The 26,034-nt window shown below is 36.0% G+C and overlaps 1 protein-coding gene across 5 annotated transcripts in view; it reads right to left on the bottom strand.

Moving 5' to 3' along the window:
- The window catches only part of LRBA (LPS responsive beige-like anchor protein), a 365,719-nt gene that overhangs the window by 214,746 nt on the left and 124,939 nt on the right, over window positions 1–26,034 (bottom strand). For all 5 annotated transcript variants that reach the window (XM_048942610.1, XM_048942611.1, XM_048942609.1 and 2 more), the window contains exons 36-37: window positions 25,291–25,399; window positions 1–87 (exon numbers count right to left, since the gene is read on the bottom strand). The exon at window positions 1–87 is cut by the window's left edge and continues 80 nt beyond it. In XM_048942610.1, the coding sequence (XP_048798567.1) occupies window positions 1–87; window positions 25,291–25,399 (196 nt within the window). The remainder of the gene's footprint in view (window positions 88–25,290; window positions 25,400–26,034) is intronic.

Below are 26,034 nucleotides of genomic sequence, written 5' to 3' on the forward strand. Positions count from 1 at the left end.
TTGGTCTCGGTACTTAGCTGCTGTTATCAAATGATGGCACATTTTTTCTTCTTCCCGTTTGTCAGCAGAGTACTGGGCACACAGTGACTAAAAAGAAAACAAAGACTTAACTACTTTGCACTGTAATCATAGCATCTTTAGGAACTTTAAGCACATCATAATTGATCACTTTTACAAAACCCTTGAGAAATAGGAATTAACCTCATTTTACAGGTTTAAGAATTGAGGCACTGTGCAGCCGCCCAGGTTAAATCCGTTCACTGAGCCAACAGAGGATCTTGGTTTGTCACAAATTCTTTAACATCATACCATACACATTTAAGATTTGAAAAACATCAACTTGTTAGTGGTCTGACTGCACATACAGGCACAATCACTTATTTTACAGCAAAGTGAATAGTATCATAAAACAAAGAGGCAAGTCTCAGAATAAGGAATGCCAGCTACCTGTCTACTCCATTTCTATGACTGTCCATTAGATTTGAGAACCCAACCATTTGCTATTAATTATATAAATGGGCAGCTGTAAAAACTATGGATAAAATCTGCATATCTTCAGTTAGACAGGAGACTAAAAGCATATGAAGACTGAACTGTCTTCACCAGATGGATTCCTTACGTTGAGTATATTATCAAGTCAGAATGGGAAAGCTAATTTTTTTTAATTTATTTTTCTGTACCACACCTATTGTATAAATATATTCTATCTTTGAAGGGAACTGAAAGCCTAAACCTAACAATTAAGAACTGAAAGGCACACACAAACGGAAACTGAAACTACAAAGATCCTCTACTACAATGTTTTCCTTTCATTTTGGTTTTTTTTTGTTGTTGTTGATCATCTGAAAATGTTTCTCTTAATACAAAACTCAAGGAGTACCACATTCAGATCCCCCTCCTATCAAACCAATGAAGACACAAAACAAATTCAAATACTGATAAGGAAACAACAAAAGATTTTCCCTACTTCAGCGCTCCCTGTTTCTAATTTCAGTTTTCATCTGGCAATTCCACAGATCACATATGCCAGGCAAAGCATCAGCCTTTCTCAATGATTGGATTACTCTATGATCTAGTTAGTAGAATGGACACAAATGTCTAAGAACAAAAAAATTGCTTTTTCTTTGTGAAGCACAGCTGATGCAGTCACTACTGCAATTATTGCTCAGAGCTTAGATAACAGCACAATACCATAACGTTTTTTACGTTTAAAACAGTAGCAATGCTATTCTCTATATGCACTTACTACCTATTAAACTGTTGCAAAAGAAGAAAACAGGCAGGCTGTGAGTTTTGTGTATATATATAGATGAACACATTACATACAAAAAACATACTCCAGTAACATGAAATGAGGGAAAGAGAAAGGAAGAAATGCGGAAAACACGCAAGTAAAATAAAATTTGAAATTGTGCAGATTTTCATTGGATTAAAAAAAAAAAAAAAGTATCAACAGATGAATGCATTTACATTTTAAAAACCTCTTTTAACAATTCTCATGTATTTATGCATTTCTTCATAATTTTTCACATATCTTAGAACAACGCTCACCTGATGAGCAGGCATCCAGAAAGACAAGAATATGCAGCTGACTTTCGAACTCAACGAGATATCAAAAACCTGCTTTTATACTCACATATGAAGCGCTCTGCCACTCTCTTCATAAAAATATGAGGTGGCTAAATCATAACCAACGCTATACAAGATTTTTCTAGCTCTTTATAAATACAGCTGTCTTTTCCAATACATCAATATCTATTTTGCACTCATGATGATTCTGTATACTTTTCAGTACTTTGTAAATGTTTCATAAGCTGTTATTTTTGAAGTTGCTTGAAAGGGTAGAATTCTAAAAACAAGCATATAAGCTAAGCTAAGTAGTAAAACGTTTTAAAGTGCTCTTTAATGGATCCTCCTTTACAATTTGAACAGCAACTTTTCATATCTGACATAAAATCCATAGATATAAATCACATTAGAGGGTTATTCTTTCCCCATTATCAATCTCTGTCTCTTTATGGAACATTAAAGTCACATTTGACCTTAAAACATGATAAAATGGAAATCAAACTAGAATGTTTTGTAAAAGATATAATGAACTTGTACCTCTTTATTAAAAAAGTCTCTTTACAATGTGATCTTGAACACATCGCTCATTAAACACCAAAGATTTTCAGAGTGTAGGTGTGACATTCAAAAGAAGGGAAAATTATATTTTGTTGTCCTGACAACTGCCATGAAAACAGAATCAGACTGCTACAAAACTGGAATGTATAGGAATCCATTTCTCAGCAAATTCATTATTTAATATTAATAGAAAATCACAACTACCTACCGGAACTGAAAGACTCCCAGTATGCAACAATCCCATAGAACTATCACATCAGTCCAGGACGGACTCAACAAGCAAGAACAGAAAGAAGCCACCTCAGTTATCTGGCATTTGCATAGGTTACTAATGCTAAGATCTCAGTTTTGTGGGAATGTGGGTTATCAGATTGCATCCTCCAAGAATGCCTAAGGATTTTGTTTTATTTTATTTACTCACTTTAGGAACTACAGACAAAAACCCAAAATTTTCCTAGCAAAGAAAAATTAATCTGAACTGAATTCAAAAGCCTCCATCTTCACTGGAAGTTCAATGGCTTTTGCTGACCATTTCTTCACAGTATCCAACCATCTTCTTCGTTTTGTTACTCGCACAGTGTAATTCACAGAACTATCCTTTCCCCAATACCCGTTAATAGATCTCTTTGATCACACAGGGGACCTCTCAGTTGTTCAGTGGTTCCTACTCACTATATACGCCAAATATTCAAAACAAATTAAAAAAAGATCATAAAATTGTTTGAGTTGAAGGAACCTTTAAAAGACATCTAGTCCAACTCTCCTACACTGAATGGGAACACCTGTTCTAAGTCAGGTTGTCCAGAACACGGTTCAGCCTGACCTTAAATGTCTCCATTTAAGAGGCTACTTCTATCACCTCCACAAGCAATGTGTTCCAGTGTCTCACCACTCTTACTGCAAAAAAAATTCTTATATCCAACCTTACCATTCTTTCAGCTTCAAACCATTTCCTCTTTCCATAATACAGAAGACCCAGCTAAAGAGCCTACTTCTTTCTTATAGACCTCCTTTAGATACTGAAAGGCTGCTCCCAGAGCATTCTCTTCTCCAGGCTGAGCAGCCCAAACTCTCTCAGCCTGTCCTTGTAGGGGAGGTGTTCCATCACTTGGATAGTTACTCTGGATGTGCTCCAGCAGGTCCACATCTCTCCTATAATGACAACTCCACATCTCCACAAAGTACTCAGCTGAGGTCTCACCAGCGCAGAGTAGAGGAGCAGGATCACCTCCCTCGACCTGCTGGCCACACTTCTTTTGATGCAGCCCAGGACAGAGATGGCTTTCAGGGCTGCGAGGGTACATTATTGGCTCATTTCCAGCTTGCCATTCACCGGTAACTCCAAGTCCTTTTGTCAGGGCAGAGCTTAATACTTTCATTTCCCAGCCTGTACTAATAGTGACCCAGGTGCAGGATCTTCTTGTGCTTGGAATTTGTTGAACCTCATGAGGTTTGCAAGAGCCCACTGCTCAAACCGGTCTAGGTCTCTTAGGATGACATCTTGTCCCCTCAGGGGACCCACAGCTTGGTGTCATCTGCAAACTTGCTGAGGATTCCCTCAATCCCACCATCAGCGACACTGATGAAAACAACTGAAGAGCACTGGTCCCAGTAATGACTCCTAAGGACCACTCGTCACTGATCTCCATCCAGTTGAGCTCATTGACCACCACCATCTGTGTGGGTACAACGTCACAAGCAATTCTTCATCCATCAAACAGTCCACCCATCAAACCCGAATCTTTTCAATTTGGTGAAAAGCATGTTGCGAGGGTACACATCAAAGGGCTTACCAAAGTCCAGATAGATACTAGCTTGTCCCTGATGCAGTTACGCCATCATAGAAGGCCACTAGGTTGGCCAGGCAAGTCCTGCCATTGTTGAAGCCATGCTAGTTGTCTCATATCTCATTTCTGTCTTTTACATGCCTTAGCATAGCTTCCAGGAGGATCTTTTTCTCTCCTTTCTGACTCAAGTAATCCAAGATCCATCCCAAAGTAACCAGTCACACTGGACTGCTCAGAAGGCACTTCAAAATCTCCCCATTTCTTTGCTGCATTTTTTTATTTTCGAAATGCCTCCCATTTCATCCCATCAGCTAATGCCTGGCATATAATACCACCAAATCCTAACAATTCAATTAAAAATAAAAATCAGGTTGATTTCATTTGTGCATTACTAAACCTCTTACTTTTACAGTTTCAATTCTTTGTTATTATTTGATCTCCTGCACTTGCGATACGCATCTTGTCAAGCTTCAGTATGGTTTTAAAATTAGATACACGGTTGCACGCAAATGAATTAGCAGACCACCCTTCCACTACTGCTCTAGCCAACACTATCTTGGTTACGAGCTTGGGAAAGTATATAATAAAAGTATGATCATAGATGTACCATGAGGTAACTGCTAAGTCCCACTCAGGATGAAACAAAAAACGCTGAAAGAAGAAAAACATATTGCATATATTCTCTCCATCAGTTATGTATTAGAAAAAAAAAGAAAAAGTGTCTGCTAAAGATTTATACAGGGCAAGTTTATTAAACAGATATCTTCAACACAGCATGCAGCAGGGAGAAGACTCTTGTCTTGTACCCCTTCATCCAGGATTGAACATGAACCTTCTCTGCTGCACCATTAGAACAGAGGAAAACATGTTTTTTCCTCTTTCCTATTCCCCGCACAGAATGAACTGAAGGCTATTAGGTTATGTGAAGGCTTATTTTTGAGGAACAGTAATTCCAAAGGAGCACAAGGTCATCCAAAAGACAAGTTACAGATACAAAAATATAATACACTCTGCATGCAGACTATTACAAAATAAGAACAAAGTGAATTAGTGTATGCAGCTAGTCTGTATTTCACTGAAGGGGTGACCATTCTGGTGCTTTCAGAACAGTTTTATCTTCGATCTTTATGAAGATGTCAAATAAATCCAAAAGTAAAGGATCTCCCTTGAATGGTAATATTTGCATGCACAATTTTGCAGTTCCAAAATTATGTGACTATTTTTACACGCTATGCTATATTTTAATAGTGTGAGTTGTTTAAAACCAACATGGTACTTTAAAAAAAAAACACACCTTTATTCAGCATTTCAGATCACTAAACATATGTATCAGTTCCTTTGTCTAATTTGGCTAAAATCTACTTGCTTTCTGAACTATCTGTCTCAGTGAGTGTCCCTTAAGAGGAAAAAGTCATCCACAAGATAACGCATCATCTTGCCACTAATGCAAATTCCCAACAAATAAGGATATTTTAGTAAATGAAGGAGCTTCTCAATCCTCTGCTTTCAAAGATCTTTGCACTTGACCTCTGACCTGAAGTTTAAAGTCTGGACTAAAAATGCTACCCTGGGAAATCTTACAAAGACTCCTGAATAAGACTTAGAAAAATGAAAGCTTAAAACCTCAACAGCGAACAAAAGTCAACCAATGACAACGTCTGACAGCCACCGTCAATTCTGAAGTGATGCCTCTGTCATCCAACGACTCAAAGTATTGATTTCTCTCAGCATGAAAAAAGCTTAAGCCAATGAAATAGATATAGCATCTTCCCCCCGATAATAGCCATCAAGGTTAACACCAGCAGAACACTTATCAAAGTATCTCTTCTATTTCTTCTTGTTTTAATGGACTGAACACAATGCAATGGCTTCTCATCACAGCAAAGCTATGATTTTCCAAACCTTATTATCCACTTTTCCAGTCTCTTATATGATTTGAAGATTAAAAGAATCTGAATCTAAATCAATTGCTTCTAATATAAATACATAGCAAAACAAACAAACAAGTATATATATATAATGTGCTTTTGTAGATATTACTGGGGGGAGTAGAGGGGGGGGATCAGCATGCCAAACATTCTTGAAGGAAAATATATACATACGCTTTTAAAAATTGCAAGATGGAAAAAAATACAGTTGGCTTAAATCACACCAAAAAAACTGGTAATACTATGGTCATGAGCAGAAAAAAAAAAAAAACAAAACCCTACCACAGTCAGTTAATTTAGGTTAGTGATTAGACAGAAAGACAAGGATCTCAAGAGACATCTGGTTTTAATCTGCACAGAGTCAACAGCTTTATTTTCTACCTTTAAATCTCACAGTATTAAGCTTTAGTAAACCGAACTAAACACTAGGCAACAGCAATTTTACCAAAATTGCATCTTAAAAAGAACCCTATTTGGTAGAGTAGGTAAATGAACCGAACTAACAAGAACTCAACTTAGAATAAATAAAGAGCAGATTCAGTAACATCAGTTTTGTTCTGCAATATCAATTTGCAACATGCACATTTTCCTTTTTTTCCTTTCTTTTTTAATTTTCATGCTCAATTGAGGATATTCTTTGTTCTACAGTAGCATCCTTAAATCACGAAGACAAAGCTTTACACAAACAAGTAAAAAATCTTGCTTCTTGGTAAAAATTGGGATTTTCAATATATGCTCTACATTATTTCAACATTCTAATTCTCTCTGCATCACTGCTAACCATTCTCATAAGCAATGTACCAAGACAAATGTTCTTTTTTAACCCAGGAAGCCATCCTTATAATATGTATATATAAATGCTTTGCATGCAAGCCAAAAAGCAGGCACTAAAACAGACACAGTCCTCTCTCCCTCGCATTCAAATCCAGTTTACATCTGCACTCTCTCCATACTGCTCTTACTTTAAAAACAGGCCAAGATTGGGCTATTATTGGGTATTAAACTTGAGACCCCTTGGGTCATCTTCCAACTGCAAAGCACTTGCCTGCAACCAGCAGATGAAGACATGTCAGCAACTTAAAACTGCCATAAGATTAACACAGACTTCTAAAGGTGTGGTTGTCACTGGCCTAGGAAAACGTGCCAAGCCTACTTTCAACACTTCCCAGTTTTTCTTTCTATTCAAACTGAAGCACCAAAAAATCCTTAACTGCAACTACCTTCTCTTCAACTGCATCGCTCTACTGAGGCACAGTGAGGACCTTTGATTTCTGAAAGTCAGGAAACAAACTAGTCCAGTTGTTTTAGCTCCAGCAGCCAAATAATTACTGCTCAAGGATTCTGATTTCCAAACATCCCTCTACTAGTGTAACTCTTCTACAAATTGCAGCAATAAAACTTGGCACAAGAGAGAAGAAATTATTCTAAAACTTAAGCAAAGTCAACTTCTGACATGACAAAAACAGAAAAAAGTAGCCTGAACAATGCAGGTAGCAAACAATAAGCTAAAACATCATCTGGAACCTTACTGCAAAATACCTTGTCCGATTTTGATCTCTAAGCAGAGCTTCAGCCTCAGTCTATAAATAAAGTGAAAACCATTTGTGTGAGATATGACTATTTAGTTTCCACAGCTACCAAAGTCACAGTTATTTAAAAACTACTATAGTTAAATACGTATGATTTATGTTAACTGTCTCAAATTCTACCTTACAAGAGCACGCATTCCTATTTAGGACTCATTAATGAAGAACAGAGAAATCACATTCATTTCAGATATCAAGACATAAGGCATAATGGTTTCCTACCTTGCCACGACTGCTTGCATGTCAATGACAAATGCATCTCTAGTAAACCCTCAGTACTTTAGATACCAAGTTAGTTTCAAACCTAAATGGACTCCTTAAAATGTCAATTTTGATAAACATTTGTAGTTTGTCTTTCTACCTATTTGTTCTGATGACAGAATCTGTTGTTTCTGATAAAAGAATCAAAGGAATGTTTTGAAAATATTGTATTATGAATAGTAGCTTAGTAAACACTTTAAGACCTTAAGAAAATTAAAGAAACACCATTAGAACACAATAAAACCAAAGTATATACCAGGACAGTCAACATGGCAGATCATCTATCATCCTACAGGATAGGTATCAGCCACAGGAGCTTTAAAAGTGTTCTGTGCCATATTTGGCAATTTTTTTTGTGAGACCTCAGCTATGAAACATTTAGAAGTGAACATGAACTCATGAGCCAAGAGGTAACCTATCTGTCCCCTGCTAGCTTCTAACATGCAAGCCCCAGGAGCTAATTTAGTAGACTTCATTTCTGACAGTTCAGGACCTTTTCCTCACGCTAGAGAATGATCGTCTTGACTGACTTACACTGCTAAACAGAGCAAAAAAGTTTACTACCAAAGCTTTTCTCTCCTACATACGGGGAAAAAAAAGTTTCTGTCATTAAATTACTATATATTCATCTGTATCTGCAGAAATACTTGAATTAGTTATTAAACGTTAAGGGTCTTTTCTTTTATCAGAGAACCTGTGACTTATAATAAGGAATTTTTATTCAAAAGTCTATTCAAAAATGAGATGCTCAATGCTGTTAATCCACAAGTTTTTCCTCACCTTCACTCCAAGCGTTATAGTAAACTAAGACCCTTCAGAAATACATTCTTTCAGCGATCAAGTATTTTAAAAGCAAAATATTTTGATTAAGATGATGAAATGGCAAAGATTAAAGGAAATCTAGAAGCAAATGAGTAGGATGATTAAAGATGGCCTTTTATAGCAGCTGCTCTTCAGAATATTCCCAGCCATTTCCCTTGGAAACATGTTAAACAGTCACAATTTCAGCTCCAGCTTAACCTCTGCCTTAACTTAAAGCCTCCTGTCAGATTCCTACAGCATTCAACTATGAAAAGCAAATAATTATATTTTTTTCTGCTCTGCTTCTTTTCAGCAGTCTATTTTTGTACTTCACTTGTATATGAGTTTGAACATTTGTTGTTGGGTTTGTGTGCGTGCATGCACAATTTATTCTTATGCATTTACATAACATCATTTTGGACTTTCAGAGAAGAATGAGATAGGTTTGTTTTTCAACATTCATAAAAGGTTCTACCACTTTCTAAAGGATGACATAGTTGTCTGTAAAAATCGTTAGAGTAATTTAATTTCTCATTAACACTAACATGATTTTATTATTCATAAAAAGATAGTACCTAAAATATTCAGACTATTCAGAACATGAGAAGGCAGCGGATTCAGTTTAATGTAGAGCAGTGTGAATTAACATCCATCCATGCAGCTCTAGATCCTTAGACTGAGCGATATGGAGCAAGGCTAAAAATGCTCCATAATAATTGCCTTAACATTCAAATTTTCTTGATCACTTGGTTTAAATGAGAATACTGAAACAATGCAAGAATCAGAGCTGTAATTAACACAGATTGTACCTTCAGAGAAATCAAGTACTAATTAACATCTCGCAGTTTCTACCGGAAACATCCTTTGTGCTTTCACTGTTTAAAAAATGCAACTTTAATTCCCCATAAACATATTCAGGTATATAGGAAGAACACAGCAGATCCATTTCATGAGTTTTCTCTGTATTTTCCATTTCAGTGTAAATAAAAGAACTTGTAAAATCTCCTATTCCAAGGCTCTGACGCTACCGACTAATTTTACTTTTGGCTTTGTTTCAGTTTAGCATGAGGTTTTTCGCCTTCTCCCCCTCCACTCATAAACAATATGAGGGCATTTTAATACTGGCCTCAGATAATGATTATCAGCATTTTGTTACATACAGCTGAACTCTAGATGTTGGTGAAAGGACACAATACAGACTACACAGCACGACTGTGCAAATCTTTAACTTGATTTCACTACCTGACTGATACAGCATAAAATAACAACATTTAAACGTAACACACTTCAAGCAAAGAGCACTGCACCCACACAGAATGAAAAAGCCACATCGGTACCAAGGATTTTGAAACAAAAATCTGGAATTTGATGTGAGCTACAGTTCACTCGTTAATATTATAGGTAATGAAAAAAACATATGTTGACTAATCAAAATCACTAGCTTACACCAAGCATAAACAGAAAGGAAATAAGCTACTACAATTATATAAAATATTACATGTACAACTAACATAAGACAGTTATTGGACAAATAAAAGAGCCATAAAAGTGCATAATAACAGCATTTTTCATACTTGTTAACTTTGTTACATACTAGCCAGTAATCCAGCTCCACTTTTGATAGTACAGATTTCTGAGTAGCTTCCATCAACTGCCATTTAAAAATTTTTTTAGAAATTTTCCTTTCTCCTCTGCCATATGAAATTACCTTGCAAAACAATTCTGGTTCAATGCTAGATGGGTGACGCTGCCTCCAAGACTATCGACGACTGCTTAAAAATTAAATATTTGAGGTTCCTTGCAGGTAATGCAGAAAAAAAAAAAAAAAAGAACGATATTTTAAGGTCAGAATATCTGACTTTCTCTTCCATAAACATCTGGTGTGTTCAGGACTAACAATAGGATAACTTAGAAATGTCTGCGAGTGGCATATGTAAGATTCTTCCAGAGCAATCACAGGCAAGGAATGACTTTATTCCACCGGTGGGAATGGAGAAAGGCCACCCCACAGACTGCACCTCATGCTATGAGAAAGATAGGGCAGCTCATGAGGTTTTGCCTGGACAGCTGTGTTACTACTGCAGGTCCAATCTTAACCCCATAAGGGGACTTGCTGAAGACTATGAAACCCTGACAGTATATTATAAACTTCTTATCCAAAATTATGACATAACTGGTTTCATAACCGCCATGTATTTTTTTTAACATAATAGCCCACACAATAATTGAGTGTTTTGTTTACTTCATCTGTCACCTTTTCAAAAAGCATCTCAGGCAAGAATTAGTAACACCCACTAAAGATAGAAACTAAAATTGATCTAGGGGAATCACACACTCAGGACAGTATTACAATACTGAAATCTCATGTTCCTCCAAAGAACAAACATGGGAAAGAATGGAGTAAGCGGGAACATCTCAAAAATCTATTATAAAATCATAGAACAGCCTGAGTTGGAATGGATCCACAAGGATCATTGAGTCCAACTCCTGGCTCCACACAGACCACCCAAAATTCAAACCCTACATCTGAGAGCATTCTAAAAATGCTCCTTGAACTCCAGCAGTTCAGTGTTACGAACACCCAATGCTCTGGGGTGCCTGTTCCAGCATCTGACCACCCTTTGGTGAAAAATCTTTTCCTGACACCCAACATTATATACCTCCATAGTTGTTCCCTCAGGTCCTGTCATTGTCACTAGAGAACAGAGATCAGTGTTCCATGTGAGGAGCTATAGGTCATCATGAGGCCTTTCCTCTTGGCTGAACAAACTGAGGAATCTCAGACCTCCTCACTCTTCAGCCCTTCATTATCTTAGAAAGCACCCAAAGGAGAGCTATGAAATTATTATTCTGTCCTTCTTATATTGTGGAAGCCAAACTTGCGCAAGTGCTCAAGGCAAGGCTACCTCAGCGCAGGAAAATAAGTGGGAAGCAGAAGGGGAGAGAGGAAATTATTAGGAAACCCATGTTTTTCCTTCTGTGAAAAAGAACATCAACAACAATTTGTCTTTCCTAACAGTACAACTCTTTAAGGATTGAGTATGACACTTACAGTAGGATTTCAGATTAACACTGAAATCTGGAGGTCTCTGCAAGTCACGTCGCATCTTCCTCAATCGAACGATCACCTGAAGCCTGACTAAACTGACAGAGCTCTCTTTTCATAATCTAAGACCATCTACAGAGTGACTGGCCCAATTTTTTCCGTTGGCTAAGTGAAAAAATGAACTCTTTCTGTAAATATTTCTGTGTAGAAATGAGATAAAATGAGAAGAAAAAAGATTCAAAAAAAAAAAAACTATTACTGTGATTCCCATTTCAAAGCTAGTATGGGAAAGCTAAGATGACAAGATTCTGTCACTTCTATCTCACTGCTCTGCAACATGAAAAGACCTTTCAGTTACTATCAAGAAATCTGATTAGTGTAGCATTGTTTTCTTTCCTGGAAAGCTGTTTAAGTCTACTCAGAAATAAAAAAGCTACCATTATAAATCATTAACAGGAGTACCATCCACCAGAACTAAACAATTTTTGCACCATACATGTCTACTCATTGGACATAAAGCACCATGTTTCACAGGAAAAAAAACCTTGCCACAATTTATTTGTAAAATTCCTTAAACAAGTACTTTCTCTTCACAATTATCACTCAATTATTTCAGCAAAGTAACATTTTGTATTTAGAACGGAGTATTGTAACTGAAGAAATGAAAATTTCATTGAAGACATATCAACTCAGGACAAACTATACTGCTTTGTCTTCAATAATATTCAAATAAAGAGGAAATAATCTATGTGATTAAGAAACGAAAGTAACATTGATAAAATTTATCTTAAATGTCTTTGGATTCTATTGATGATCTTACCTCCCATTAGCCACCAAAACTGATAAGCCACCTTCACACACATAAAAAAGTAAACCCATATCAATCAAACTTCATCATTCGTAAGTAAATGAGGAGACTGTTTTATCTCCAAGATAACTCCAAACATATTACCAGTTGTTTATAAACAAGCTAACAAGTGTAGCAATACCTTATACAGATCAACAAGTTGTCTGTAACTTCTACAACAGGTGAGGTATGCTATAGCTTTTATGTACATCCTAATCTGGTTTTGGGATTGCACATCTACATGAAGACACTCTCGCTTTGCTTTATTGCAATACTAGCATGCAAGAAGTTGGACTAAATCCATCAGATAAAAAGGAACTTTACATTCCGAATTGCCATTAAGGTTCAGAGTATTAAAATACGTATGTAGGAGGATGTACACACAACTAATATTCAGCTACATGCAGTACTTCAACAGATCATTTAAAAAAAAGCACGTTGCAGGTATGCAAACATGTATACAGTGGATTTTCAAACAAACAACTACAGAATGAGACAGCTTCACAGATTTCCTTCTGAATTTTCATTTTGAACATCAGTCATTAGAAAAAAAGGACATTTTTACATGAACACCCTAGAACCTATACACAGCAATCTATACTGGCAATTTCAGAACTTCAAAGGTGTCACAAGAAATTCAGTCAAGTTGGCTCATTTAGCCCAACAGCATGACCTCAAGTCAATCATCCACAGTATTTGTAGTTCAAGTGCTTTTGCCAGGTGAAGGAAAGAACTAAACACGTAGAAATTAAACTCCACTAAAACAGAGGGAAAATATTCTACAGTTTTGTGAAACCTATTGTCATTCCCGCTATAAACAAGCCTCTCACATAAAAACTATAAAAGCAAGTGAAATTGTATTTAAGAGAATACCCGAAGACACTGCCAGAACACTGTCAAATATTTCAAGGCTGTAAATGGCAATATATTGGATGAAAAGTTAACACCCATTTAGCAAGCAGATGCATATTTCATCCTTAATGAAGGCCTGAAAAGAAGAGTTCACTTTATTCTGAATGCAGGTATCAAAGCAGATTTCACAAAGCAACACAGGCGCATCATCTAAGGATCTTTTTCACATTAAGAATCCTATTAGAAGGAAAACACTAAAAGGTAATTGAATTTCCCTCAGTTATCTTCATCTCTGTCAGCTCCTGCTACAATAACTTACTCTCCAGAGCAGAGATAACTCAATTCTGTCCAGGAAGCATATGTTATGAATCTCCAAAGCAAACTTGTCTAAATCATTCTGGTCCTCTATCAAGGTTGGCTGTGGATATGAACTCTGACAGAAAGCAAACAAATTTATTTTTATCTTTTCAATAATTCACTTCCCTGTGCCTTGATGGAAGAATCTAAAGGCACAAAAGCTCCCAGTGATTCCGGAATTAAAAAGACTAGTTGAAAATATTTTATATGGAACTTAATGCTATTATAAACTGTTTGATTCACCATTCTGTTTTAGCAGAAACAAAGAATACACAGAATGTCACAGTACTTTCAGGTTCCTGTAGGAATATAATAACCAGAAATGTTGTGTTTGCCATTTTTCCCCCCATTCAACAAAAACATTTTCACATTAACTTTTTAAATAACAACAGCAAAAGTATACTCCAAAAATCTATTTCAGTAAAGCTCTTAAAAAAATCAGTAAGTCCAAATTCTACAATGACGCAAGCAAACTATATTCAGTTAACACATCATTACAACTTAGGAAGATATAATCTTGATGAACATCACAAAAAAGAAGCAAAATATAAAGCAGCCAAAAGAGGGATAAACAGCAAGAATCAGAATAATTCCTTCCCAAAAGAGGAGGAAAGAACAGAAATTAAAAGTAAGGTTCTAGTCAAATTTTAATATTAGTTGTACAGTACTTATCAGTTGCTGCTGGTTTTAGGTTGTGTAATATAAATATTGAAAAAAATCTAAAGAATGAGTGAATAATGGAGTGAAAAAAAAAGGTTGTTGCTGATACTAATTTATTCAGATTTATAAAATCATGAAAGAGCTGTGAGAAAGAGGAGAAGGATCTTGGAAGATCAAGTCACCACAGTTACTAAAAAGTACAGAAACTTCAGCATAGGTAAAAGAAATTTAGGAGAGTAGCTGATTTTTAGATATAAAATGATGGCCTCTGAGTTCATCTTTATCTTCACTCCCTTCCTTCATTAAAATAATAATATTTCAGTGTCACGAGAGAGAGTTTTATGGAAACATCAGCTTGGTATGGGATAACAAACACGCAGTGTTTATTAAAAAAAAAAAAAAAAAAAAAGGATCAACTAAGAAGAGAGAATGCACAGAACGTATGAAATGCCATGTGCTATTTTAGGTCTTCCAGCAGACAATACCAAAGAACTGAGAAACACTTTGGAATCACTGCCATAATTGAAATAACAATGTAAAGCTGAACTTTTAAATCATGTTATATACCTGTTAATGATGTGATATATAGAACCCTTTCTAAGCAAGTTTGTAGGAATATGTTCTACAACTAATTATAAGGTTGGACAGAGAGAGTCACTGAGAAGCAACAACCAAAGAGAGGGCAAGTGCATACTGAAGAGGCAGTATGTGAAAGTTTCCCAAGGGGCTGATACGCTTTTGAGGCAAGAAATTCTGTTGAATCTGAAAAAACTATGAGCTCAGAACATCACAGGCCTGCTGAACTGTTTACCATGACTAGCACACACTAGTTCCAGCAGCAGGTTGTACTACCCACAGCATTGAAGAGAGATGGATGCTCTGTGCAGACAGCATTACAGGCTTATGTGTTTTACAAAGATTTATACAATGTATATCATCATATATATACACATATATATGATGAAGCAAAGGAACATTTGAACTTCATCCCTGAAGCCATCGATATGCCATTAACTTACACTTGTAGTGTACAGTTGGAGTCAGCTTTCCAACTACTACTCTAACAATAAATGTGTATGTGTGGCTGTGTGAATCACAGAATCACAGAATCACAGAATTGTAGGGGTTGGAAGGGACCTCCAGAGGTCATCGAGTCCAACCCCCCTGCCAAAGCAGGTTCCCTACAGCAGTGAAGTCATCAGCTCTCAGCAAATAGCTTTATTCTGTTAACAACAGCAGGGCAAACAGAAACATTGGTTGTCTGCCTCCACATCAGCTACAGTTCCTACCAAGAAAAAGGCATTTTGCAATAGAAATATGAAATGAAGAGGCCAGTAAGATTTGCAGATAACTCAGGGAAATTCTTTGCTACAGGACGTTCCCATAATGAAGTCTACATGAATTCACGATGCAAATAGGAAAATTATCCCTTAAGGGGTACAGAGCACAAGGTTGTCATTACTGGCACAGCAAGAATCAGAAGTCGCTGAAGGGGTAAAGTGTGAAAGAGTATTCAGAAAAAATGCTATTATGTTTGCACTTTTAATAAACTCTTCCTTAAGTATCCACTGTTTGAGACATGATAACATACTCAAATGAGTGCATTTAATCTTACTCATGCATGTTCCAGCAGGACTTCATCTTTCAAGAACAGACACGGAGTAGAACTACTAGACTATGCACACACCATTTTGGACAAAAGAGTAAAACTCGTTTGGACTAGCAAAACAAAGTGAAGACGTGATAAATAGTACATTAGAAAAATATAAATAAGAACAGCTGCAGAACAAAAAGACTTCTGAAGTCAAAAGATAAAAACAAAGAAAAAGAATCATAGAATCACAAGGTTGGAAACGACCTATAAGATCATCTAGTCCAACCATCTCCTCATTACCACTGCTACCACAATATATATACCAAAATATATGTTGAATACACATAACAGGAAATTTTAAAAAGGCTACAGTAGAGCAGAGTGCACAAGCCCAATCTACCAACTGGAATAGTAAGTAAAAACACTTATGGACATTCCGATCCTCAAGATTTCTTTGTGACCTTGAAGCTCCAACATCAGAATTGCTTTAACATGAAGTATTTCTGTTTAGATCAAACCAATCTATGATACAGGAGAGATATATACTGGCACCTGTGTTGCTTCTGGAAAGCTGGACAAACCCTAACACTGCTGTACAGAAGGACCATATGTAATGCAAGTTATCTCCGGACAGAAATTTTAGAACAAATTCTACAATCAAGCACAACAGGGTATCTGCTTAGTTAATGCCAGAAATTTATAGTCTACATACATTTCTATTGTTTGGGTCTCGGCATTTTAGAATCGCTGCCTGGCATGAGCTTCCGTAACGCCTGTACATGAATAATAAATAAGGTAAACACTACTGATTTATTTTTCATGAATGGGTGAGAACAACATTCCTGATGGGAACATCTAATTTGAAGCTAGATAGTTTAGCTGTCATATCATGAGCATTAAAGGATGCAGACAAACATCGAAAACATTTTTTAGACAGCACAAAAGCCTGCATAAAAAGATACAATATTAAGGGCTTCAAAGGAAATGTATGCCTCCCATCAAAAAGCTTTTCAGAAGACCAAAAATGCTGGAATAGTTAAACTGCAGAGAAAGTAGGCTGTAAGAAAATGTTACTCTTCAAGAAGTCTGTTCAAACAAGGAAAATAGAAAAATATGTCAAACTATGGCATGTTAGGCTTTAAAAGAGAAAGAAGCAAGCCAAAAGAGTTAGAATACTTGTGTAAAGGCATGAAAGGCAGTAATAAATTATTTTTGAAACAAAACAGGAACAGTAAGCCTGCTAACGTATCTGTACAGCTAATGGATGATCAAAGGATAAAAAGAGCTCTCAGAACACAAGACCATCACAGAGATGTGCTCGTAGAGAAGTCACACTAGACAATCAGCAAGTGACCAACTGTCACTTGCTACACAGTATTCACCCAGATGATGCAGAAGAACATGGGAATGAAAGCAGCCAATCCATTAGCTGCAGTTTTCTTCTTCAGGTTGTCTCAGTGCCAGCAAAATTAAATGTGCTAAACAGATTCCAGAGGACAGCAGGGAACTACAAGGTAGAAACTCTGAAACCTATAAAAGACAAACAATGAAATAAACAGAATGACAAGAGTCATCATGGCTTTTGTAAAAGGGAGTCACACTTCATTGGATTTCCTTGAATGAATCACAGGGGATGCCAACAAGAAATATCCAATTCATAAAGTCTACTGCTTGAATGCCAAGATGATATTTAAAGAAAGTCAAGGCATAGTAGAAGGAACACCCTAATGTGGAAAAAAAAATTATTAAAACATAGGAAACAAAACAAAACAAATAAACAACAAAAAAAAGACAGTTTTCAAAAAAGGAGGGAAATCAACAGTTGAATCCCACTGTGTTATTAATCATACTTAGAAATGTCTGGAGAGTGAAAGAGGTGCCAAATATTCCTGACAGTCCTAATTCATAGAAGTGAAAAACAAGAACCAAACATGAAAAACATTGATACAGTGACTGGGAGACAGAACAATACATGAAACCCATGCAAATCGTTGTCTAAAATGTGACCCCTGCCATCTGGTAGAACTGGGGAAACATAGTTAGATAACTGCACTGTTCTTACACTAGGTATCTGCTATTCAACTCTGTTAGAAGCAACATACAAGTTTGATGGACCTTTGGCCCGGACCACTACTGATCCTCTACAGTGTAAAGACACAATTCATCTGCGTAGTGAAAGAGGAAAATCATTAATACAGATATTTAAAAAAGGGCATATAATGACTATTATGACTAATAAATGACTTTGGATTTTCAGTGCTCTAAGCAAAGTCATTCAAAGCTTACTGCCAAATCGTTTCCTATTCCAGAAAACTGGAAGAATCTTTGATTCTAAAATGCATTACTAAGATGCTTAATTATTTGAGCAATTCCAAAAAACAAGTCAGACTTCATAAAGAATGATCTATGATAAGCAGAACATGTGTGTGCAAAACCTGCACGTATTAGTCAGAAATCAGTCATACATAATTTTGTGGTTGATTTCCAAATACAGTACTTCCCGAATTAACTTGTTATGTCATTGCTGAGGAGGAAATGTTACACAGTAGAGATTAAATTTTACTCCTTTCTTACCAAGCATAATTTTACTCTGAGAGTTATTCATTCAAAAATTTTAAATGACAAGTTGAAAATTGAGCTTTATTTAAAATTTGTAATTAAAAAAGAAAAACAAAAAATTGAAACCATTTCTAATAAAGTACTGCTTAGACATTGTTTATGTTCACGAGTCTTTCAAGCATGCAACAATAGTTATTCTGAATTTTGTGTGTTATCTAGATAGCTAGGCAATTAATTTTAAAACATCTGTTAGACGTGGAATTATGTACATCAGAATAAAAATAAAAAATAAAAAGGAAAAGAAAACCAACAGTTAAGATGCACAGCTGCAGCAAAAAATAAGTTCAAAAGGAATCACACAATGGCCTGCACTGAAAAGGACCAAATGATCACCCAGTTTCAATCCCCCTGCTGTGTGCAGGGTAGCCAACCACCAGACCAGGCTGTCCAGAGCCACGTCCGGCCTGCCTTGAATGCCTCCAGAGATGGGGGCATCCACAACCTCCTTGGGCAACCTGTTCCAGTGTGTCACCACCCTCTGTGTGAAAAACTTCCTCCTAATATCTAACCTAAACTTCAGAAGGCAGAGAACAGAAGAAGTATGTAACACTACTCTCCCTTTTTTTAATTACTCCAGTGTCTTACAATGCAGGGCAAAACTGTGAAACAGAAGTAGTCACAAGAACTAAGTCTTCAGCTACTTCTGTCAGAAATTTATTTATTTATTTGTTTAAGATTTCCAGAGCCTACAGATGCAAAAGAAGAACTCTGGATCATGTTCTGCTAATCCTTGCAGGATCAAGAAGAGTAGATTAATTAAACTCAGTGACAATCTCTTATGAAAATAATCAGCTATATCAGTATGCTCATTGGGGGGCTGGGACAGGTTACAAAGTTTTTAAAACAAAGGAAGGCTGATCATTAGCAGCAGATGAGAAATAAGTAAATGTAATACATATGTAAAAGGTCATTAAAAGAAGTTGAAACTTCACGCAGTTAATAATGTAAAACAATATGCAGAAAACAGACTCGTAACCTCATGACATACCTGAATAATTTCCAGTTTACAATGAAATAAAACATAGCATAGATTATAAAATGTGGAAGAGTTTCAATGTGACATTACTAAGAACTATGTATTAATTCTAAGCAATAAATTTCATTTGCGTCAGAAACCAGGAGGTTGTTATACGAGATGACTATGGTAATACATCTTTTTTTTTTTCCCACATTCAATAGATTTGAATCCTGTAATTATTACAATTTTTTTTTGAGCAGATGCAACAGCTGAGTTAGAAATATTTAATTATTTTTAAATAATTTCTATCAACTCATTTTCATAAGCACTTTCTACTATTTAATTATTCTTTTAAAATGTTAAGCAAAACAAACAACTCCTATAAAAACTGAAATGCCTGCAAAGTGCTAAAAAGAATGAACCATAGATGCTCGTTCTTGCTTAGCTGAATAAATAAATAGCTTCTACATTTGTAACATTCACTAGGAAGCAAAATAACACAATTGAGCTTAATTTAGTGTCTCTTCACATCTCAAACAGTTGGCATTACTTGACAAAAATATCCAAAAACTGTAAAGAAAGCAACATCCTCTCTTGTGAACAGAGCAGTTCTAAAATAATGTTTCTGTTTCAAGCTGCTTTGGAAAGAAAAATATCCTTGTTAATACTCGGACATACTGTATTTTGATTTAAATGTGGGGTAAAACAAAAAAGACTGTCAGCATACCAGTGAAAGCTTTCATTCTTTCTCTTCTCATCCCTTATTAAAACATTCTGTAAAAGAAACCACTTGCTTTTATAATCAATCAGTACTTATCCTCACAGTTCTCAGAGCACAGGAAACATGTTATAATGTTCAAGTGGAAAGTGAATTTCTCATTTCAGTATCTTTGCAAACAAAAAACCATCAAAATTCCCAAGGAATATGAGAAATTTAAGTTTTCCAGTTTTGAACTTGCCAACATGTTGCAGTAGCACAAAAATGGTTAATCCTGTGATGGAAGAAAATACCTTCCACGCTCCTCACTGTTGAAGAGTTTCCAATTTTTATATTACCTTAAAAATATGTTCAAAAATTCAAGTACAAATGAGTCTTCCTTCTACAACAGATGGTGGTATAATGCCTAACCTGGTCAATGCAAAGGGTAGCGTTTATTTTTAAACAAAGTTTAACGTAGATTAAGCCCATTTAAAAAAAAAAATCTGTAATGCTGTATTTTTGTGCAAGGACATATCTGTAACTCCTTAAGGTTCTGAAGAACAAGTGTGGTAACTTTTGGTTACGTTACTACAGGAAGCCTCCAACTAGCCTATTATCTTCTGTAAAGTTCTATAAAGATTCATAATAATGCACCCTAGCAGACAGAATACCAATTAAAAGTATTCCAAAATATTACTGTTCTAATAAACAAGGTCATTGCCATTAAGTGTGTTGAATAGCACTTCATATAAAATGATGTTGCAAGAGCCATGAAAAGGGTATTTGATACAAGAGCTTTATAACGAAACAGCCTTTATTAAAAACATCAGAAAATTTTATGAAGAACAGGGACACAGTCAAGGATTAAAACTTACTTTCTTTGTCAGAGTAACTACTTGGTACACATAGAACTATCTATCAGATACAGAATTTATAAATATACCAGGTATCTTTCCATAATTCTTTAAACATCTCTCAAACATTGACTTAAGGATGTTCTGCCACAACTGATTTGCAATAATTCATTACTTCCTCTGATCATCTCACATTTAACGCTTAATAGCGCTTAAGGGGAAAAGGTGTAATTTAACGCTTAAAGGGGAAAAGGTGCAGGACACACAAGATTACCAATCAACTGAAACACTGCATGTTGTTTCCTGAAAGGAAAAAAAAAAAAGCCAAATGGCTCCAACCAAGCCCCTAGCAGAGCACTTCCCATGCCTGGCAGCCTACCTCTGTCAAGGCAATACTTGCATTGAGATTCTTTTCTCAGCGTGAGCCATAAAGTAAAATATTCAGTTTATTACAGCTAAACCACAGTCTATAAATTGATGCTGAATAAGAATTCAAAGTATGAGGAAGAGCGTAACTCTTCCACATGAAAAAAATACAACTGAACAGAAAAAGGCAACAAATTTTACAGCAGCTGGAAATGCTAGATTTAATTATTGAAGAGAAATCATGCAGAGAATCTAGCCGCCTAGAATGATTTATAACAAACGTAAAGGGAAAGTCATGTGAAATTCTCAGTTAATCAACAGAAATGACCAATAACAAGAATGCTAGAACTTAATATTTCTACAGGAAATGAAAATTGGAAACAAGTAAAACTAAGCAGTGAAGAGAACAACAGTGTCAGACAATATTTAAAAACTGACAATATTTAAAAACTGACAATTTGAGAAGGTAGATTAGTTTGCAAATTATGAAAGCAGTTACATTTTACTGAGAAAAAAAAAAATCACCAAAGTTGTCACTGTTCCTCACAGACTCAGGTAAGAATCTTTAACTGGTTTGGAACATTTTCAAAAAATTAAGTGCTCTTCTGCATATACAATTCGCTGCACTAAATGGTTTGGAATAGTTTATTCATGCAAATCTTTGAGAGGAGAAGAAAAACACTGCTAGAAGAATACTCTTCAAAAATACACAAGTCCTGAGATGTGGTATTACCAGTCTTGGCCAAAATTCAGTATCATCATACAGCAGCAAATTATACCTTTTTCAGAAAGATGCCTGAATACTCTAGTCCTAAAACACTTGCCAGTTTACATATTTTGAATTCTATAAATATGTATTTTCACACACAAATACATGAAGAGATTTATATAAGACAGGAGGCATATCCAAGGCAGTGGGCGCACCTGCCATAAATTATAAAATAAAGTCAATTAGAGCACAAAAATTCCCTCCCCCTCCTCACACTAAATCCAATTATTCTCGTAGACCAAACTGCAGCAGGCTGCACGCATAATCTAAGACACAGTGCCAACCACCAGGTTTTTCAAGGTCATTTATAGAAAGCAGGCAAGGTGGTAACATGAAATAAGCTGTTATAATTCAAGCATAAATAGGTTATTTCTTCAGCATTTTCACTCTACCAAAACTCAGGGTAAGAAAATGCCTACGAGATCTGTGCATGGGACATGGTGCAAAATTTGAAGTTTTTAGTGTAAGACTATACGACTATAACTTACATCAGAAATGCACCCATCTTTCCATTCACCATAAAAATGTGTGCCCTGCTGCCATCTCCTTAAAGAAATGTGTGCAATATTGCTTCATCAGGCATGCTTGAGATTTAACAGCATTGTAAAGTTTTAAGTATCTCAGCTCCCTCTGTGACTTCTCCCTATTCATAGACTTACTTATAGAGGAAACAAGCCAAAATGCAGGTGAAGAGAAATCAGAAAAGTAAAGGAAATAAGATTGCTTTTTGACTGAATTCAACTTAAGAAGATTCTCCCACAGCCAACTCCAAAATACTATTTTCTTTCTTTCATGCAATGCTAGCTTAGAAGACAAATATCTTAACTGGCTAGCTCATAATTCATTCATTAAGCTACTTATATTATCTCCTACAAAATAATGTGCCACAAGGCAGTCAAGACAATGACTTGTCTTTGTCCAGACTGCTGAGCTATAAGCAAAGAGCTCAGAGAGGGCAGGAGATTGCATCCTACTTGAGAAAAGATGAGCATTTCTTGAAGCTTCCAGAGTGCAGGACTGAAGAAGCAAAGGAATTCTGCAATGCAAATGGAGACAGACTCCCACCCAAAAGAAGGAAAAGAAAAAGATCCAAGTCAAGATGACAGATGCCTTTCTTGCCACAGAGATGGAAGTGGACGTGCAGATGTTGTTGCTATTCAAGACACAATGCTCCTTAAAGAGAAAGATCTGCCATGAAAAGACATACGGATAGACGTAATTTCTATTCCATTTTCTTCAATCTAAATCTATCTCACTTAGGCATTCACAGTTTCCTCTGTATTTGAAGTGATAGCTCAAACTCAAGTACTATGCTAAAAACTCTTTCTTTGGAGACTCTCCTGGTGGCTTTGGTCATCCCATACTTTGGAAGGGTACAGACCACCCATGTTTAACTTGCAGTCTGGAGGCTACACGCAGACCTGGATAGACAATACCGAAAAGATTTTATGATTCATGAAATGAAATCAAGTCATTCACAGAATCAGAAGGATAACTTGTGCCAGAACGTAAGATTAAAAATGGCTCACACTCATCCTTGAAAATAGCTTTTTATAAATGAGTTAAACATGTGTCTACAAGGTGAAAAATCAACATATCTGTGCTATGTATCAAACCATAAAAACACGTCCAAACACTGCAATAAGATTATAATAGTGAAGTTGACACTAATGTACTGTATTCGTCAATAGCCTGTATGTACATGAGAGAGCCCTATATTCCACACATTTCCCACATGTACACACACCTTTGTGCACAGTTTGCATCCAAAGGAAAAAAGTGAGCTGTTTATCATTCAGGGAGTTTCTGCTTAAATTCAGAGCAAAAGATGTCAAGCATGTCCCAGCCCAACGATTATTAGGGAATGAAGTAAAAAGATGCACTTTTCATCTCCACAGGACTGTCGCCAAACCCTTGATGTAATAAATGAAACACGCCTGCTATTTCACCACTGCAAAATGGTACTGTAGATATCTTACAACATCTCTGTTTGCAGGAGGGGGTAACTAGCTCTAGATGAAGTGCAGATATGTTATTAAACAACGCACAGCTTGAATCCTGGGGCCAACATAGATGACCTTTAGAACATAAGCACTGTCTAAGACAAATATGCTTTCATCTTTGGGGAATATTTTTTCAAGAAAAGATTTAAGAGAAAAACAGTTTAGGAATACGTTAAACATAAATGTGCCTTCAATCCCTTAATGCTTCATTTTAGAAACAAAACCACAAGTAGTATTGCATGTCAGAAAAAAGACTAAGTACTTTTTAAGCAGAGTATTAGCGAATTTAGTGAGATTTAACTTCATTTTCATTAAAACATCCCAGTCATTACAGAACACAGAAGGGAGATACATGAAGTAACTAAAATCCAAAATTGGAGGTATGACTAATGTGATTTTGAAAAAAAGTCTCATATGTTTATTACAAGTCTATAAAAACCAAGCCCTATATTTTACTTTAGAATCCCTTAAGTGGGATGAAAACGCAAAAACACAACAAACCACACTGAAGCATGCGAAATATAAGTAAAAAGGTTTTAGAGACAGATTAAGTGAAACAGCAAGCTATAGAAAAAAAAAAAAAAAAAGGTAATCTCTTGTTTTGGGCTTAATAGGCTGTTATCATCCATCTTCAGTAAGACTGGAGGGAGAGAGGGTGCTTGGATTTGTTTTTTTTTCTTCCAGAGTTGTATCTCAACAGTGATTCTAAACAGCTTTAACGTATAAAGTGATATTTGCCTCAAGGAAGAGAAGAGCATTGGTATGATACAATTTCTTCCTCCAAAACCAGGATTTGCAGATTCTGAGGTGCTCTGCACAGCCTGGCTTTCCCCCAAGAGTTAGTGGTATGCTATCAAAAACCCCATAGGACTGCTAACCATTTTATACAATGGAATTGCCTGGGTCTGAAAAGCTGTTATGCACTGGAACAGGCTCTCCCCAGAGGGGTGGTTGAGTCACCATTCCCCCGAATGTGTTTAAAAACCATCTGAATGTGGTGCTCAGGGACGTGATTCAGCAGAGGTTGTTAGAGTAGTATGGTTAGGTTGTGGTTGGACTTGATGAGCTTGAAGGTGTTTCCCAATCTGAGCAGTTCTGTGATTACAATATTCAATTACCGAATGTTTGTTACAGCAGAGTTTCTTTTTTTTGGAAGTAAGAAACGCATTTCTTACCTCAAATTCAGCATGTCGGTTAATATCTTCTGCCCTCTGTCTGCTCAAGATAAATTCTGCTTCATTAGCCACTCTGACCAAATGGTCCTTCATAGTTTGACTCAACAACCTGTGGACAGAAAATATTCAAAAGCTGCCTTAAGAGAATGAAATCCTAAAACAATACTGTATATATACGTAAATGCACTGAGCTCTGTTCTATAACACTGACTTGACCATGTTAAGTACATGTCATAAACAAGGTTGAAAGGTAATCTTCTGGCAACTAGTAAAATTGTATTTCAATAGTAAACTAAGTCAAGAATCAAACAAGATGTAAATATCATAAACAGTAATATATAATAAAGAAATATATTAAAATCTTTCCTATACACACAATACAGGCTAAAGAAAAGTTAGCAGCTTATGCCTATAAATATCCAGAGTAAAAGCCCTAATGTAAACAATATGAAGTCCATCAAAAGGAAAGTAAATTGCACTTCTGCAGTATAGTATTTTTTTCCTAAATACAAAACAGGAAGTCTATGTTAAGCATACATTTAAGTAATATTTTAAGGATATTATAAAATAAAGATAATGTAAAATATCCTCAGTCTCACAAACAAAATGCTGAGATACACATTGCTTCAGGTTATACACAAAACAAAGCTGTGATACAATCTGAGATTTCCGAGACCTTCATAAACCTCGAGTTTATGAATGACAGCAGATATAACAGGTTGAATTACAACCCAATTATTCTGC

Source organism: Lagopus muta, chromosome 4, assembly GCF_023343835.1.
Source record: "Lagopus muta isolate bLagMut1 chromosome 4, bLagMut1 primary, whole genome shotgun sequence".
Taxonomy (NCBI): domain Eukaryota; kingdom Metazoa; phylum Chordata; class Aves; order Galliformes; family Phasianidae; genus Lagopus; species Lagopus muta.